Here is a 12,158-nt window from a genome sequence, read left to right as displayed (position 1 = left end):
ATCCATAGCATGTGAAAGTTCCTGGGCCAGGGGTCAAACCCTTCGCCACAGAAGCCACCAGAGCAGCTGCAGAGAAATGCCGAATCCTTAACCCGATGGGGTCAGAATCCCCAGACAGGGTGTGCCCAGGTGCCCCGCTTCCCTGGAGGGGAGATTTTCAGAGTGCCATCCAACCCTAGCATACAGCAGTTCTTCCCACTGTGGGAGCTGCCAGCTCTGTGTTGGAACTCACCTTACCCCAGGCCTTTGAGGGAGGGGTCAGCCTCCAAGAGGTCCCTCCAGGGAGGCACCCTGGCCTTGACAAAAGGCCTTTGTAAGTCTGTCCAAACAGCAGCTCCCCCCAAAGCCCTCAAACTTTCCCTGGTCTTGGCACAGGCAATGAACACCTGTGGATACAGACCTAATTTTTTTTTTCTTTTTTTTTCATTTGTGGCCACCTGGTGGCAGATGGAGCTCCCAGGTCATGGATCACATATGAGCTGCAGTCTCCACCTAAGCCGCAGCTGTGGCAATGCTGGATCTCTGACCCACTGTGACAGGCCAAAGATTGACCCCAAGTCCTAGGGCTCCCAAGACGCTGCCCATCCTGTCACACCACAGCGGGAGCGCCAACAGAGGCCTATTTTTGCAAAGTGCCTTCAGTCCAGCTGTCACACTCTTGCCAGTCTCAGTGGGGGCCACTAGCCTGGTAGGGTACAGGGTGGGACAGACCTGTTCCTGGGAAGAGAGAGAAGTTGGAGATGGGCAGTTTGCTCACACCAGGAACCTAAAAGGATGCTAAGCACTGCCCCCCCCCATGCCAACTGACAGCCCCTGCTCCACACCACCAGCAATCTAGACGCCCTCCACTCCTCTCTCTCTATAACCCTACCCTGACGTCTCACCTGGACAACTGCAGCAGCCCCATCCTCCCCCAAAGCCTGTACTCCTCACTTGCTCCTGTGACATCCACTCCCCAGAGGCAGCGTGGCGACTGAGATCACACCAGAGTACCAGGCCCCAAATGTCCCAGCACATTCCCAGGGTCCTTGGAATAAATTCCCAGCGCCCATGGCCATTGATGAGGTCCCTGCTGGGCCCCTGGCCACCGCTGGTTCTCTTCTGCCACCACCCTCCCCAGGTCCTGTGCTGCTGGCCTTCCCACCCACACAAGAAGCCAAGATCCTCCTCCCTCCTCCTCGGCCTTGATTGCCCTTCTCAGTGATTCCTCATTCTTCAGGCCTCCGCCTAAGCGTCACCTCTTCAAGGAGGCCTCCTGCATTTACCTCGTCCCATTCATGCCCCCGAGCATTTATTAGTGTGACACCTTTTAGATTTTTGTTGTTTCCGTCTTGACCACACTGGATTATGGGTTGAGGAGGTCAGAAACGTTCGAATCTTTCTCCCGGCACCGCCCAGCGCCTAGAGCAGTTCTGAACAGATGAGGCACTACACAAATATTTGCGGAATGAATGAATGAATGCACAGATGGAAGCACAGGTATCCCTGAGGCCACTCCCGACGTGGGTTTAACCGCTTCAGGCAGGCTACAGGATTCGGGAGCGGGAGGGTCCGCTCCGTGCGTGCAGCCCAAACACGCACCGCCTCCTTTGCGGGCACCGCCTCACCCCGGGTTGCCAGTCACCCGTTGCCATGGCACCCGTCGCCAGGGCGGATCCGCAGGCTCAGCCCCGGCAGCATCACCTCTGTGCGCTCACGGCCCCGCCCCATGTTGCCACGGCACCAAGTGCCAGCTCCCAGGGCGCCCCCAGCCGAGGGCACAGAGCCTAGCAGCGGGCACGCGGGACGGTCAGAGCGGAGCGATGGGGGCGTCGCGGGCCGCGAAACGGACGTCGCCTCAGCCGCAGCCAGAGGCTACGGCACGGCCGCGCCGCTTCCACAACACGCTGGTCTTCTACTGGAGGAAGCGGGAGCGCCGCCACGGAGGACGCAAGTCGGGCTCGGGCCGCGGAACGAGGCCCAGGGCTGCGGCCAGGACTAGGACCTCCAGCCCCGCACGCACGCGGGCCCGGACCGCCGGCTCCAGCTCTGCTTCTTCCGGGTCGCGGGCCGCGGCCCCCGGCTCCGCCTCCACGCCGGACTCTGGCCCAGGCCCCGCCCCCGCCCCCGCCCCCAGCTCAGGCCCCGCGCCCGCGCCCGCGGCACGGGCTCCCGGCTCCTGCGGCCGCGCCCTGGCGGCGGCGCGCGCCCTAGCCTGGAGACCGACTTGGAGGCCCATCTGGAGACCGAGCTGGCCCGGCAGGCATTGCGCGGGCAACATGGCGGCCCCCGGCGAGCGGGGCCGCTTCGGCGGGAACCTCTTCTCCTTCCTGCCCGGCGGCGCGCGCTCCGAGGTGGTGGATGACCTGGTGACGGACGCGCGCGGCCGGGGCGCCGGGCGAAGAGATGCCGCCGCTTCAGCCGGGATGCCCTCCCAGGCCCCGGCCTCGGATTCTCAGGTCGCCGAGGACGCCTCCCGGAGGCGGCCCTGCCGGGCCTGCGTGGACTTCAAGTCGTGGATGCGGACGCAGCAGAAGGTGCAGATGTCGCGTGGGGTTGGGGAGGCGCCTCCTCCCCGCAGAGGCCCGCGAGCCCTGCCGACTCCTAGCCCCGGCCCGTACACCATGTTGTCAAGCGCTCCGGGCAGAATTCCCAAGACCCAGGCCGAGCACTCCCCCAGGCCCTAAGCCTGAGAGACTTTGCCCCCTTCCCGGGGGGGGGGTGGCTGTCCCAAAACCTAGCCCTTAAGGGAGGCCGGGCCTTTCGGCCCTTAGCCACTTGTGGGCCGGACCACCCTTCTTAGGACGTAGAACAGTAGGCCTCCGGCTAGGTCAGAAAAAAGGGAGCTTTGTAGGTTTCTGGCGGGGGAACGGAGCTAACCTTTGGTCGGCCTCCTTCCACAGCGGGACAGCAAGTTTAGGGAAGATTGTCCTCCAGATCGCGAGGAACTCGGCCGCCACAGCTGGGCTGTCCTCCACACCCTGGCTGCTTACTACCCCGACCTGCCCACCCCAGAACAGCAGCAAGATATGGCTCAGTTGGTAAATTTATTTTCCAAGTTTTACCCGTGCGAGGAGTGTGCTGAAGACATGAGGAGGAGGTAAGTTGTGTGAGCCCTGGGTACCGCAGCCAGTCCCGCCGGGAGCCTGGGCCTGGCTGATGTCATAAGGGAAGCCTAGAGAAATAAAGGCAGAGGTGGGAGAGGGTTGCCGAGAGCAGGGGCCAGCAGCAGAGTAGGGATCTTGGATCATCTCCTTTCTCCTCGAGGGCCAAGCTGCCTGGGGCTTCTTCCGCCCCAGAACTCCAGGGAGCACTTCCCTCCTGAGATGCCTTGCTTAGCACTGCTGGGGGCTCTGGCAGGTGTGGAGGGCGCCGCTTTGCTACCTGCTGGAGCAGGACTACCAATTTCAAGACCTTGGGAACTCACTGCTTTTGCTCCCGAGAGCCCCCTTTTCTCCATTGCGGAGCCCAAGAACTGTGGTGTGGCACCCATAGGCTGGGCTGGATTTGAGGGGCAGGGCAGCCCTTGCTGTTTGAAGCCTGGGCAGTTAGAACAAAGTCTCTTACTGAGCTGAGGCAGCAGGGCCGTGGGTGCTAAGAAGCAGATCTGGTGTTCAGTTATGCCTTTGTGCAGGCTCCATCCCTTCTGTACACTGCCTGGGGCCAAGGACGCAAGGGTGTGAGGCTTCCTGATTGTTATGAGGCCATAAAGTCGAGGTCTGTGCCTTAATGTCTGGCCCAGGGTGCTTCTTTGAGTTTGCTGAGCTCCGCGGGTGAGGGTTTGAGCAGGCCCAGGTGTCTGGCAGGTCTTACTGCTGCAGGGGCACTCCTGGTGTAGCCTCCCCTCGGCGAGGTGCCAGCTCTCCTCCCTGAATTGGGCAGGCAAGGAGCTGGGGGGTGGGCACGGTGGGGGCACTGCCTGCCCCCATCCTCCGCGTGCTCCCACACACAGGATATGCCGGAACCAGCCAGACACACGCACCCGGGCACACTTCACCCAGTGGCTGTGCCGCCTGCACAACGAGGTGAACCGCAAGCTGGGCAAGCCGGAGTTTGACTGCTCGCAGGTGGACGAGCGCTGGCGAGACGGATGGAAGGACGGCTCCTGTGACTAGACACCAGCCAGCCAGAGCATGTGCGCGGCCTGACCAGAGTGGGTGGGGCTCATTATTAAAAGTACATCAGAGCCAGAGCCTGTCTTGTCTCAGTTGGGTGGTCCCCAGGGCCCATGGAGCCCTCTCTCAGGTTCAGAGTAGAAGTGGGGGTGCCCCCGACGGCCTCCCCCTCAACCCAGGCCCGAGGGTGCTGAAGGAGGCCAGGGCAGCCTAGGCTGTCCCTCCCTTTCCAGATTCGGCCTCCTGCTCACCTGACACCCTGCTGCCAACTTAGGAAGGTGACCAGCCTGGCAGGGCTCCTCTGTTTTGCCAGGCCAGGCCCCTGTCCCCCACCGTGTAGCTAGGGACAGCTGGCATGGCTGCAGTGTCCGCAGCCCGGGGCCTGTGCACTGCCAGCACTTCAGGAGAGAGGCCTGGGGGCTGAGCTCTGCTGCACACCTGCCATGCAGCATGTGGCCTTGCTCAGCTGCACCAGGCCTGTCGACGGCTTCTGTGGAGCTTGAGACCAAAATAAAATGCTGGAGAAGTGACTGAAGACCTGCCTTCGGTGTGTTTTGTGCTGGCGCTTGCGGTGATGGACGGGCCTGCCCTCGCCGCACGTAGTCTGCTGCCTCCTCCCATCCGAGTTCTGACTCCCGAGGAAGAGGGAGCTGTGCCAACGCAAGACTGGGCCAGGCTGTCCTGTGAACAGCAAGGAGGCCTCCTTTTTTTTTGTCTTTTTTTGCTGTTTCTTGGGCCGCTCCCACGGCATATGGAGGTTCCCAGGCTAAGGGTCAAATCGGAGCTGTAGCCACCGGCCTATGCCAGAGCCACAGCAATGTGGGATCCGAGCCGCGTCTGCAACCTACACCACAGCTCACGGCAATGCCGGATCGTTAACCCACTGAGCAAGGGCAGGGATGGAACCTGCAACCTCATGGTTCCTAGTCAGATTCGTTAACCACTGCACCATGACGGGAACTCCAAGGAGGCCTCCTTGCTGGGTCTGGGGGAGGAGCAGAGAGGGGAGCGAGGTCACATGGCGGCAGGTCCTCAAGACCCCAGAAAGGATGTGCTTTTAACACCCAGCTCCCACGGAAAGGTGTGGAGCAGAGGAATGGCAAGAAGTGACTTTTGAAAGGTTCCTCTGGCTGTGGAGCTGGAATGAGGCAGGCGTGGGGGAGAGCAGGGAGGACAGGCACCCATGTGGCGGCCAAGAGTGAAGCTCTGCCCCAGTCACTGGAGGATGGAGTTGCCCAGTGTATCAGTGAGGTGCAGAAGGCTGTGAGCAAAGCAGGTTTGGGGGTGACCTGGACCCAGCTTTTGGGCCATCCTGGATCCTGTCAGCCACACCTACTCTGCCAGTTGTCAGCTCTCCGCTGGAATGGCCCAACAATAGTGTGTCCCATCCCTGTGGCCATAAAGCTCTGGCCACCTCCCCCCGTGGCGTCTCAGCTCCTCCCTGGGCAAGGGCCAACCTTTGGCACAGCTTCCTCGGCACCTGCACCCCAGAGGGGTGACACAAAGAAACAGGAGGCCAGGAGCAGCCAGCAGAGGGGTTCCTGCTCTTTTTCCTGCTCTTTTTTTAGAAGGGTGTCCCCGGCACAGGGCCTTTCCCAGGTCGTCTGCGTGCTGGGAGCCGGTGAAGCCGTGGTCAGCTCCGGAGCACACTCTCTGTATCAGCGCCCCCCACCCCCACCTCACTGCCCTTGTCCCCTACCTCTGGCTTCCCTGAAGTTTAACCTCTCAATACAGCTCTAACTTGGCTATGGACTGTTTTCCAGAGCATCCAGTTGAGACAAGTGGGATCCTAGTTCAGGGAAAGGTTCTGGCTCAAGCTCTTAGCATGTAGACCAAGAGAGTGAGCAGAGAGCAGGCAGAAGAGCCCCAGCACCGCGCCCTGGGACCCCTAAGGCTCAAAGGACACAGATCCGAACAGGAGAAGGGAACCAGAAAGAGATAAGAAAGGACCCATGGGATGGGAGGAATATAAGGATGGGGTGGCATTGCAAGTGTCCCCAGGAGGATGGGGACAGGATGGCATGTGAAAGTTCCCGGGCCAGGGATCCAAACTGCACTGCAGCTGTGGCAGTGCTGGATCCTGAACCTGCTGCACCACACAGGAACTTCTTGGAAGTTTGTTTTTAAGACAGAGCAAAGTCGCATCTTGAGGCACGGATGTAAGCAATCAAGCAAAGAGGGACAGGAACGAGGCGTGGGACAGAGAGCGCTGTTGCCCACAGGTGAGAGGGGATGGGGCTGGATGCAAAGTGGGCGGCACTTCCCGCTCTGGACCGAGCTCCCCGGGGGATGGGCCAGATACCACTGTCCACACCACACGAATGGCACAGTAGGGACCTGGGTTTGAATCTCCAGCTCTTGCACTTTCTGGGCTCAAGGAATTCAACCAGCCTGCCTCTAGAATCTGAAGATTGGGCGTAAAACACTCCCTACCTCCATGGGGCACAGTGAAAGCTCTGGCGCTGTAGATGCGCCCCAAAGGCAGGCTTTTTTCTCAGTGCCCTAGGCAGAAACGGGAGGCCCCTGGGCCCCTGTTGGGCTGGCCTGTAAGGAACACAAGGGAAGGGACCCTGTTTAACCCGGGGCTGGGCCATCTGTGGCAGAGACCTCTCAGCAGGTGTTCAGGGGAAGTGAGGCACTGCTCTGCCAATCTCATCTCTGGTGCTTCTCCCCTCTCCTTGGCCCAAAACTAAATATGTCGCCAAAAACTGGGGGTGGGGAGGGCTAAGTGAGAACCTTGGAATGAGGATATCCAGGCCCAGGGAAAGAGCAGAGAGGCCCCAGCTCCCACCCACACCAGCCTGCCTGGAGGAGTGGCCCTGAGGGCAGAAGGCATTCTCCCTCCGGTTAGGGAGGCTGCCAGGTACAGTGGTGAAGTCAGGGAGTGCCCCAGTAATCCATCTCTGGTCTGCCAGGATCAGGGGCAGGAAGCTGAGTGAGGTCATGTCGGCCTGTCCTTTGACGTGGCGACAGCAAAGGCTGAGACCAGTGTCCGCCTGCCCTGCTGACTCCTGCCTACCAGTGAGGGGACCTGGGGGACTCAGTCGCGTGACCCTGCCCCCTGATGGGGACATGGCAGGTGGTGTCCATCTCGGACCCTGGTGCTGCGGTGAGACTAGGGGTGGAAGGAGGGCGGGCAGAGGTAGGGGAGGGCTCCAGCCCTGAACGCCTGGACCGGGGTGGGGGGGGGCGCGGGCTCTGTCCCGCCCCGCGCGCCCCCGCCGCGGCCGCTGCGCGCTCCCGAGAGGCGGCGAAGGCAGCAGCAGCACTGGCAGCGCCGGCAACAGCAGCAGCAGCCCCGGGCGGCCTCGGGCGGGGCCGCTCAGACGGACGGACGGACAGAGGGCGCTGGGGGCGCGCAGCCCGCCCGGTCCGGCCATGGAGGGAGCCTCGTTCGGCGCAGGCCGTGCAGGGGCCGCCCTGGACCCTGTGAGCTTTGCGCGGCGGCCCCAGACCCTGCTGCGGGTTGCGTCCTGGGTGAGTGGCCCTGGCCCCAGCCCCCCACCCCCATATCCCACCACCCCGCCTGGCATCCTTCATCCCTGTCACCCGCTCCTCGCCCCTGTCCCCGGACCCCATCTTCATCCTCGCCGGCCCCTCCCCAGCCGGCCGCAGGTTGGGTGACGTCACCGGGGCTGGGCGCGCCCACCTGCGGGCGGGGGAGGGGCCGGCAGCGACAGCCGGGGACCTTGAGAGGTCACCGCCCAGGGCACCCAACTCCCAATTCCTTCTTAGATCTAACTCAGTCCCCTTCCTCAGACCTCGCTCACGCCCTGGAAGCGGGCGCAGGGGTGGGGACTGGTTTCGTGGAGAGTCTTGGGCGCTCAGCCTCAGCGCGAGGAGGGGCTATCGGAGCCGAGAGGATCAGGCAGATCTTCCCTCTGCCTCTCCCGCACGCACATCCTTCAGGCTCCTTCGAAGGGAGCCGGCCCTTCCCAGCCCCCCCCTCCCCACCTCGCCACCCGTTGCAACTGTGAGTTGGGGGGTGCTCTGGGAGTCCTATGAGTGGGGCAGGTGGAAGGGGCAGCTCTGCACCGGGAGGGCTTTCTGGAGGTGGTGTCAGAGGGGCAGATTGGAGGCAACCTCGCCTACTGGGGCACCCCTACACCAGGTGGCCCGCTCCCCCTTCCCACTCCTCCAGGCTGAGTTCTGGGTTTTATCCACTTGGTGGCAGCTACTCACCTGTCTTACAGGAAGGGGATGCCCGGGGTGGGGCCGGGGCCCTTGGCCTTCCCGGTGGAGGTGGAATGACTCTGGCCAGACCAGGACGTAGCGGCCCTACATTCTGGTCCTAGCTCTGATCCAATTTGTGGAGCCATCTGGGGGTACATGTCCCTAGCTTGCATCCTGGTTTCCTCTCAGTCTCTAGGAGCTGGGGCGGAAAGGAAAGAAATGAAGTGGAGATGGGAAGTCTTTTTTTTAGAAACATGGAACCCGGCACCTGGTGTCAAAGGACCGATCCCCTTCCTCCTTGCCTTCCAGTCCTCACGGGCGGAGCACTGAGGTCTGACCAAATCCGAGATGTAGGGTGTCATCTTTGAAGCCCAAACACTTATGGATGCCATGAATAATTAATCACAGTCCTGGAGTGCCCACAGAATGCAGGGTGCTGGGTGAGCATTATTCCTCTGTTCCCAGCACCCCATGAGTTGCGTCTGCCATTGCATTTGGCATGTCATACAGCTTCTGAGTGCTGAGGGCAGGTTCTACCCAGGTCCTGGATGACAGCTCTGCGCAGCTGTTCCTCTGCTGCCCCCTTTCTGCTCCCCCTTCTCGGCCGACTGCGCATTTACTTCCCCCAGCCCCGCTGACTCAAGCCTGGGAGTCACCGGTCCAGGTGAAAGCTCCTGTCCCCACACTCTGGAGCGGGCCCCATGGGAGATACTACAGGCTCCACAAGGTGCAGAGGACCCAGCTGGAATGTCAGCCCTGGCTCTCAGCAACCATGCGACCTTGGACAAGTCACTTCACTTGTTGGAGCCCCGGTTTCCCCACCTATAAAGAGGATAAGAACAGTGCCACCCTCAGTGGATTTTTGGGAGGAGTCTATGGGCTAAAACGCATGGAGCCATTTTAAGCACAGTGCCTGGGCATAGTAGATGCTCACTAAATGGAACGTGTTCTACATAGTTACTAAATACCCGAGGTAGGTATTAAACGCAGGGGGTCCCCGAAGAGATGGATCCTGGGCTGCAGTGGAACGCAGGGACACGCCCGAGAGCGCGGCCGCTCACGGTGGGCTCGGAGACCTCGGGCCTCGGCGAGCTCTGAGCACCCCCTGCCGCCCGGCCCTCAGGTGTTCTCCATTGCCGTCTTCGGGCCCATAGTCAACGAGGGCTACGTGAACACCGACAACGGCCCGGAGCTGCGCTGCGTCTTCAACGGGAACGCGGGCGCCTGCCGCTTCGGCATCGTGCTCGGCCTCGGGGCCTTCCTCGCCTGCGCCGCCTTCCTGCTGCTCGACATGCGCTTCCAGCAGATCAGCAGCGTCCGCGACCGTCGCCGCGCGGTGCTCCTGGACTTGGGCTTCTCAGGTGGGCGGGCCCGGGCCGGGAGGGGCGGGGCCTGGGAGGGCGCGCCCCGGGCTCCTCGGGTGGGCGGGGCCGGGGCGGGGCCAGAGGGCGCGTGGCTTCTCGGGGCGTGAGGGCGGGGCGGGGCCTACGTGCCGCGGCCTCTCCTTTCCCGCGTGGTTGGGCGGGGCCCTGACGCACCCGGTCCGCCCGCTCGCAGGGCTCTGGTCCTTCCTGTGGTTCGTGGGCTTCTGCTTCCTCACCAACCAGTGGCAGCGCACGGCGCCGGGTCCGGGCACCCTGCAGGCGGGAGACGCGGCGCGGGCCGCCATTGCCTTCAGCTTCTTTTCCATCCTCAGCTGGGTGAGTGCGGGGGCCGGGCCTGGGCCGGGGCGGGGCCAGGGCAGGGTCGTCCCCGGCTGACCTCGACTCCCCGTCAGGTGGCGCTTACCGTGAAGGCCCTGCAGCGGTTCCGCCTGGGCACGGACATGTCGCTCTTTGCCACCGAACAGCTGGGTGCTGGGGCGGGCCAGGCCTACCCAGGCTACCCGGTGGGCAGCGGTGTGGAGGGCACGGAGACCTACCAGAGCCCGCCCTTCACCGAGACCCTGGACACCAGCCCCAAAGGGTACCAGGTGCCTGCCTACTAGCGGCTGGTGGGCCCAGACCAAGGTTCCAAGCCTGCCCCACCAACGCAGGATCCAAGGCCTCCTGGGACCTCTCTCAGGTCCTCCTGGCGCAGCAGCAGGGTGTGGCCGAGAGAAAATAGCCTCCAGGGTGCCTGGGCTGTCCCCCCCAAGTTCCTTTGGTCCCTTTAGTCCCCCCCGCCCACGGTCAGAGGTCCTGAGAGGAGACAGCACGGGCCTGGGCACATGTCCTCCAGTGGACCAGCCTAGGGGCCTTTCCCCTGGAGAGAGAGCCAGCCACCTGTCCATTCTGGGGTCAGGGATCCAGCTGCCCTCCATAGCCAGGTGCAGGCGCTGCCCTGGACTGGGAGTGACTGGGAAGGGACAGCGCCCTCACCCCGTGGCCTGGCAAGCATGGCCACCCTTATCCCAAGTCCCTGTGGGTGGCGATGGTCCTGGTGGCTCACCTGTAGGGCCATGTGCTCTGTCTGTAGCCGCCCTCCATTCCTCATCAGGCAACTAGAGTAGCCAGGCCCTGTCGCCGTTGTGATTGTGGTCACGTCTTCAGGTTTCACCTCATAGTTCCCCACATGCAGCCCCTCTTTCTGTGGCCCCTGCTCCAGCCCTTACCTGCCTCGGCCCGGGCCCCTGCTGGGGTGTGGGTGGCTCTGGCCAGGGAAGCACAGCGTGGCTGTAGGCCTGGGCAGCAACCCCTTAGTAAGACCTTGCCCAAAGGAGGTTCCAGACACCGGGGTGCCTGGTACCACAAGCTCCTCATGAGCAGAGGCCTAGAGGCTCCACCTGCCCACCCTGCCCTGGAGTCGGCCATTCCCTGCCAACGGCATTACTTTGGCTTCCTGGGCTAGTCCCTGAACTCCCCACCCTGCACCCCATTTTGAGGCCCAGCCCGAGGCGGGGGTGGGGGGTCCCTCTGCATAGCTGAGTACTCATGCATTGCTCGAAGCTGGCTTTTCTCATTAAGTCAATACCAAATGCGGTTGCCACATCTCATTCTTACAGACAGACGCCTCCCTCTGGAATTGCAGTTGAGTGACGGCCCTGTACACTGTAGCCTAGACCCATCATGTGTGGCTATTGAAGTGAACATGTTTACAATTTTTGTATATATGGGTCTCGCCCTCCTTCTGAAAGAACAATCCGTGATTGTGTATTTTCAGTGTCCCATGTTCCAACTGCAACTTATCTATAATAAAGACTATAAATGAGAGGGAGTTCCCGCTGTGGCTCGGCAGGTTACAAACCCAACTAGCATCCATGAGGACACAGGTTCGATCCCTGGCCTCGCTCAGTGAGTCAAGGATCTGGCGTTGCCGTGAGCTGTGGTGTAGGTCACAGACGAGGCTCAGATCCCGCGTGGCTGTGGCTGTGGTGGCCGGCAGCTGTAGCTCCGATTGGACCCCTAGCCTGGGAATGTCCACATGCCACCAGTTCAGCCCTAAAAAGAAAAAAAAAAAAAAAAGACTGTAAATCTGTGCATGAATTAGTTTTACTGTGGCCCAGACACTCCTGGAATCGTTTCTACGTCTGCCCCTCCAGGGCCCGAGGTTGGGACCTGGGGGCCCCAAAATCCAGACGGGGGCAGGGTGGTGGCCAGGCTGACGCCCAGGGTCTGGAGAGAGCTGGGCAAGCAGCCCCCCTTACTCCAAGGTCCCCTTCTTACCACCTTCCGTTCCTGGGGCCCCCAGAGCCACCCTCCACGCCAGCTCCCCTTTTCCGTGTTTACTTTTGAACGCATCTGCTGGGATTTTATGTTATTTTTTCATTTCTGAGATTTCTTATTAATGAATGAACTGCTGGTTGAACGAGGCAGAGAAGAACCCTGTCTGGAGACGGAACACTGGCTTGGCCACATTCAAGCTCCGTCTCCTGGGACACGAAGTCCCTCAACTTGTCTTAGCTTCGAATTC

At 61.8% G+C, this 12,158-nt stretch overlaps 2 protein-coding genes across 3 annotated transcripts; both read left to right on the top strand.

Moving 5' to 3' along the window:
* The first annotated feature begins 2,144 nt into the window (after window positions 1–2,144).
* GFER (growth factor, augmenter of liver regeneration) lies at window positions 2,145–4,629 on the top strand. The gene is made up of 3 exons (XM_047780912.1): window positions 2,145–2,516; window positions 2,883–3,079; window positions 3,932–4,629. Exons 1-3 carry the CDS (start codon window positions 2,259–2,261, stop codon window positions 4,092–4,094), a joined length of 618 nt encoding a protein of 205 aa, XP_047636868.1. The 5' UTR covers window positions 2,145–2,258; the 3' UTR covers window positions 4,095–4,629.
* Window positions 4,630–7,332: 2,703 nt separating this feature from the next.
* SYNGR3 (synaptogyrin 3) lies at window positions 7,333–11,458 on the top strand. 2 transcript variants are annotated; one of them, XM_047780909.1, is made up of 4 exons: window positions 7,333–7,571; window positions 9,391–9,628; window positions 9,825–9,967; window positions 10,045–11,458. In XM_047780909.1, the coding sequence occupies exons 1-4, from the start codon at window positions 7,473–7,475 to the stop codon at window positions 10,252–10,254; spliced, it is 690 nt and encodes a 229-aa protein (XP_047636865.1). In that variant the 5' UTR covers window positions 7,333–7,472; the 3' UTR covers window positions 10,255–11,458. The 2 variants fall into 2 exon arrangements, with proteins under 2 accessions (XP_047636865.1, XP_047636867.1); XM_047780911.1 differs by having other exon boundaries at window positions 7,346–7,571; window positions 11,251–11,458.
* Window positions 11,459–12,158: the final 700 nt, after the last annotated feature.

The sequence above is a fragment of the Phacochoerus africanus genome, chromosome 5 (assembly GCF_016906955.1).
Source record: "Phacochoerus africanus isolate WHEZ1 chromosome 5, ROS_Pafr_v1, whole genome shotgun sequence".
Lineage (NCBI taxonomy): Eukaryota > Metazoa > Chordata > Mammalia > Artiodactyla > Suidae > Phacochoerus > Phacochoerus africanus.
The sequence above is the reverse complement of the archived record's forward strand: the minus strand, read 5'-3'. Positions and strand labels throughout refer to the sequence as shown.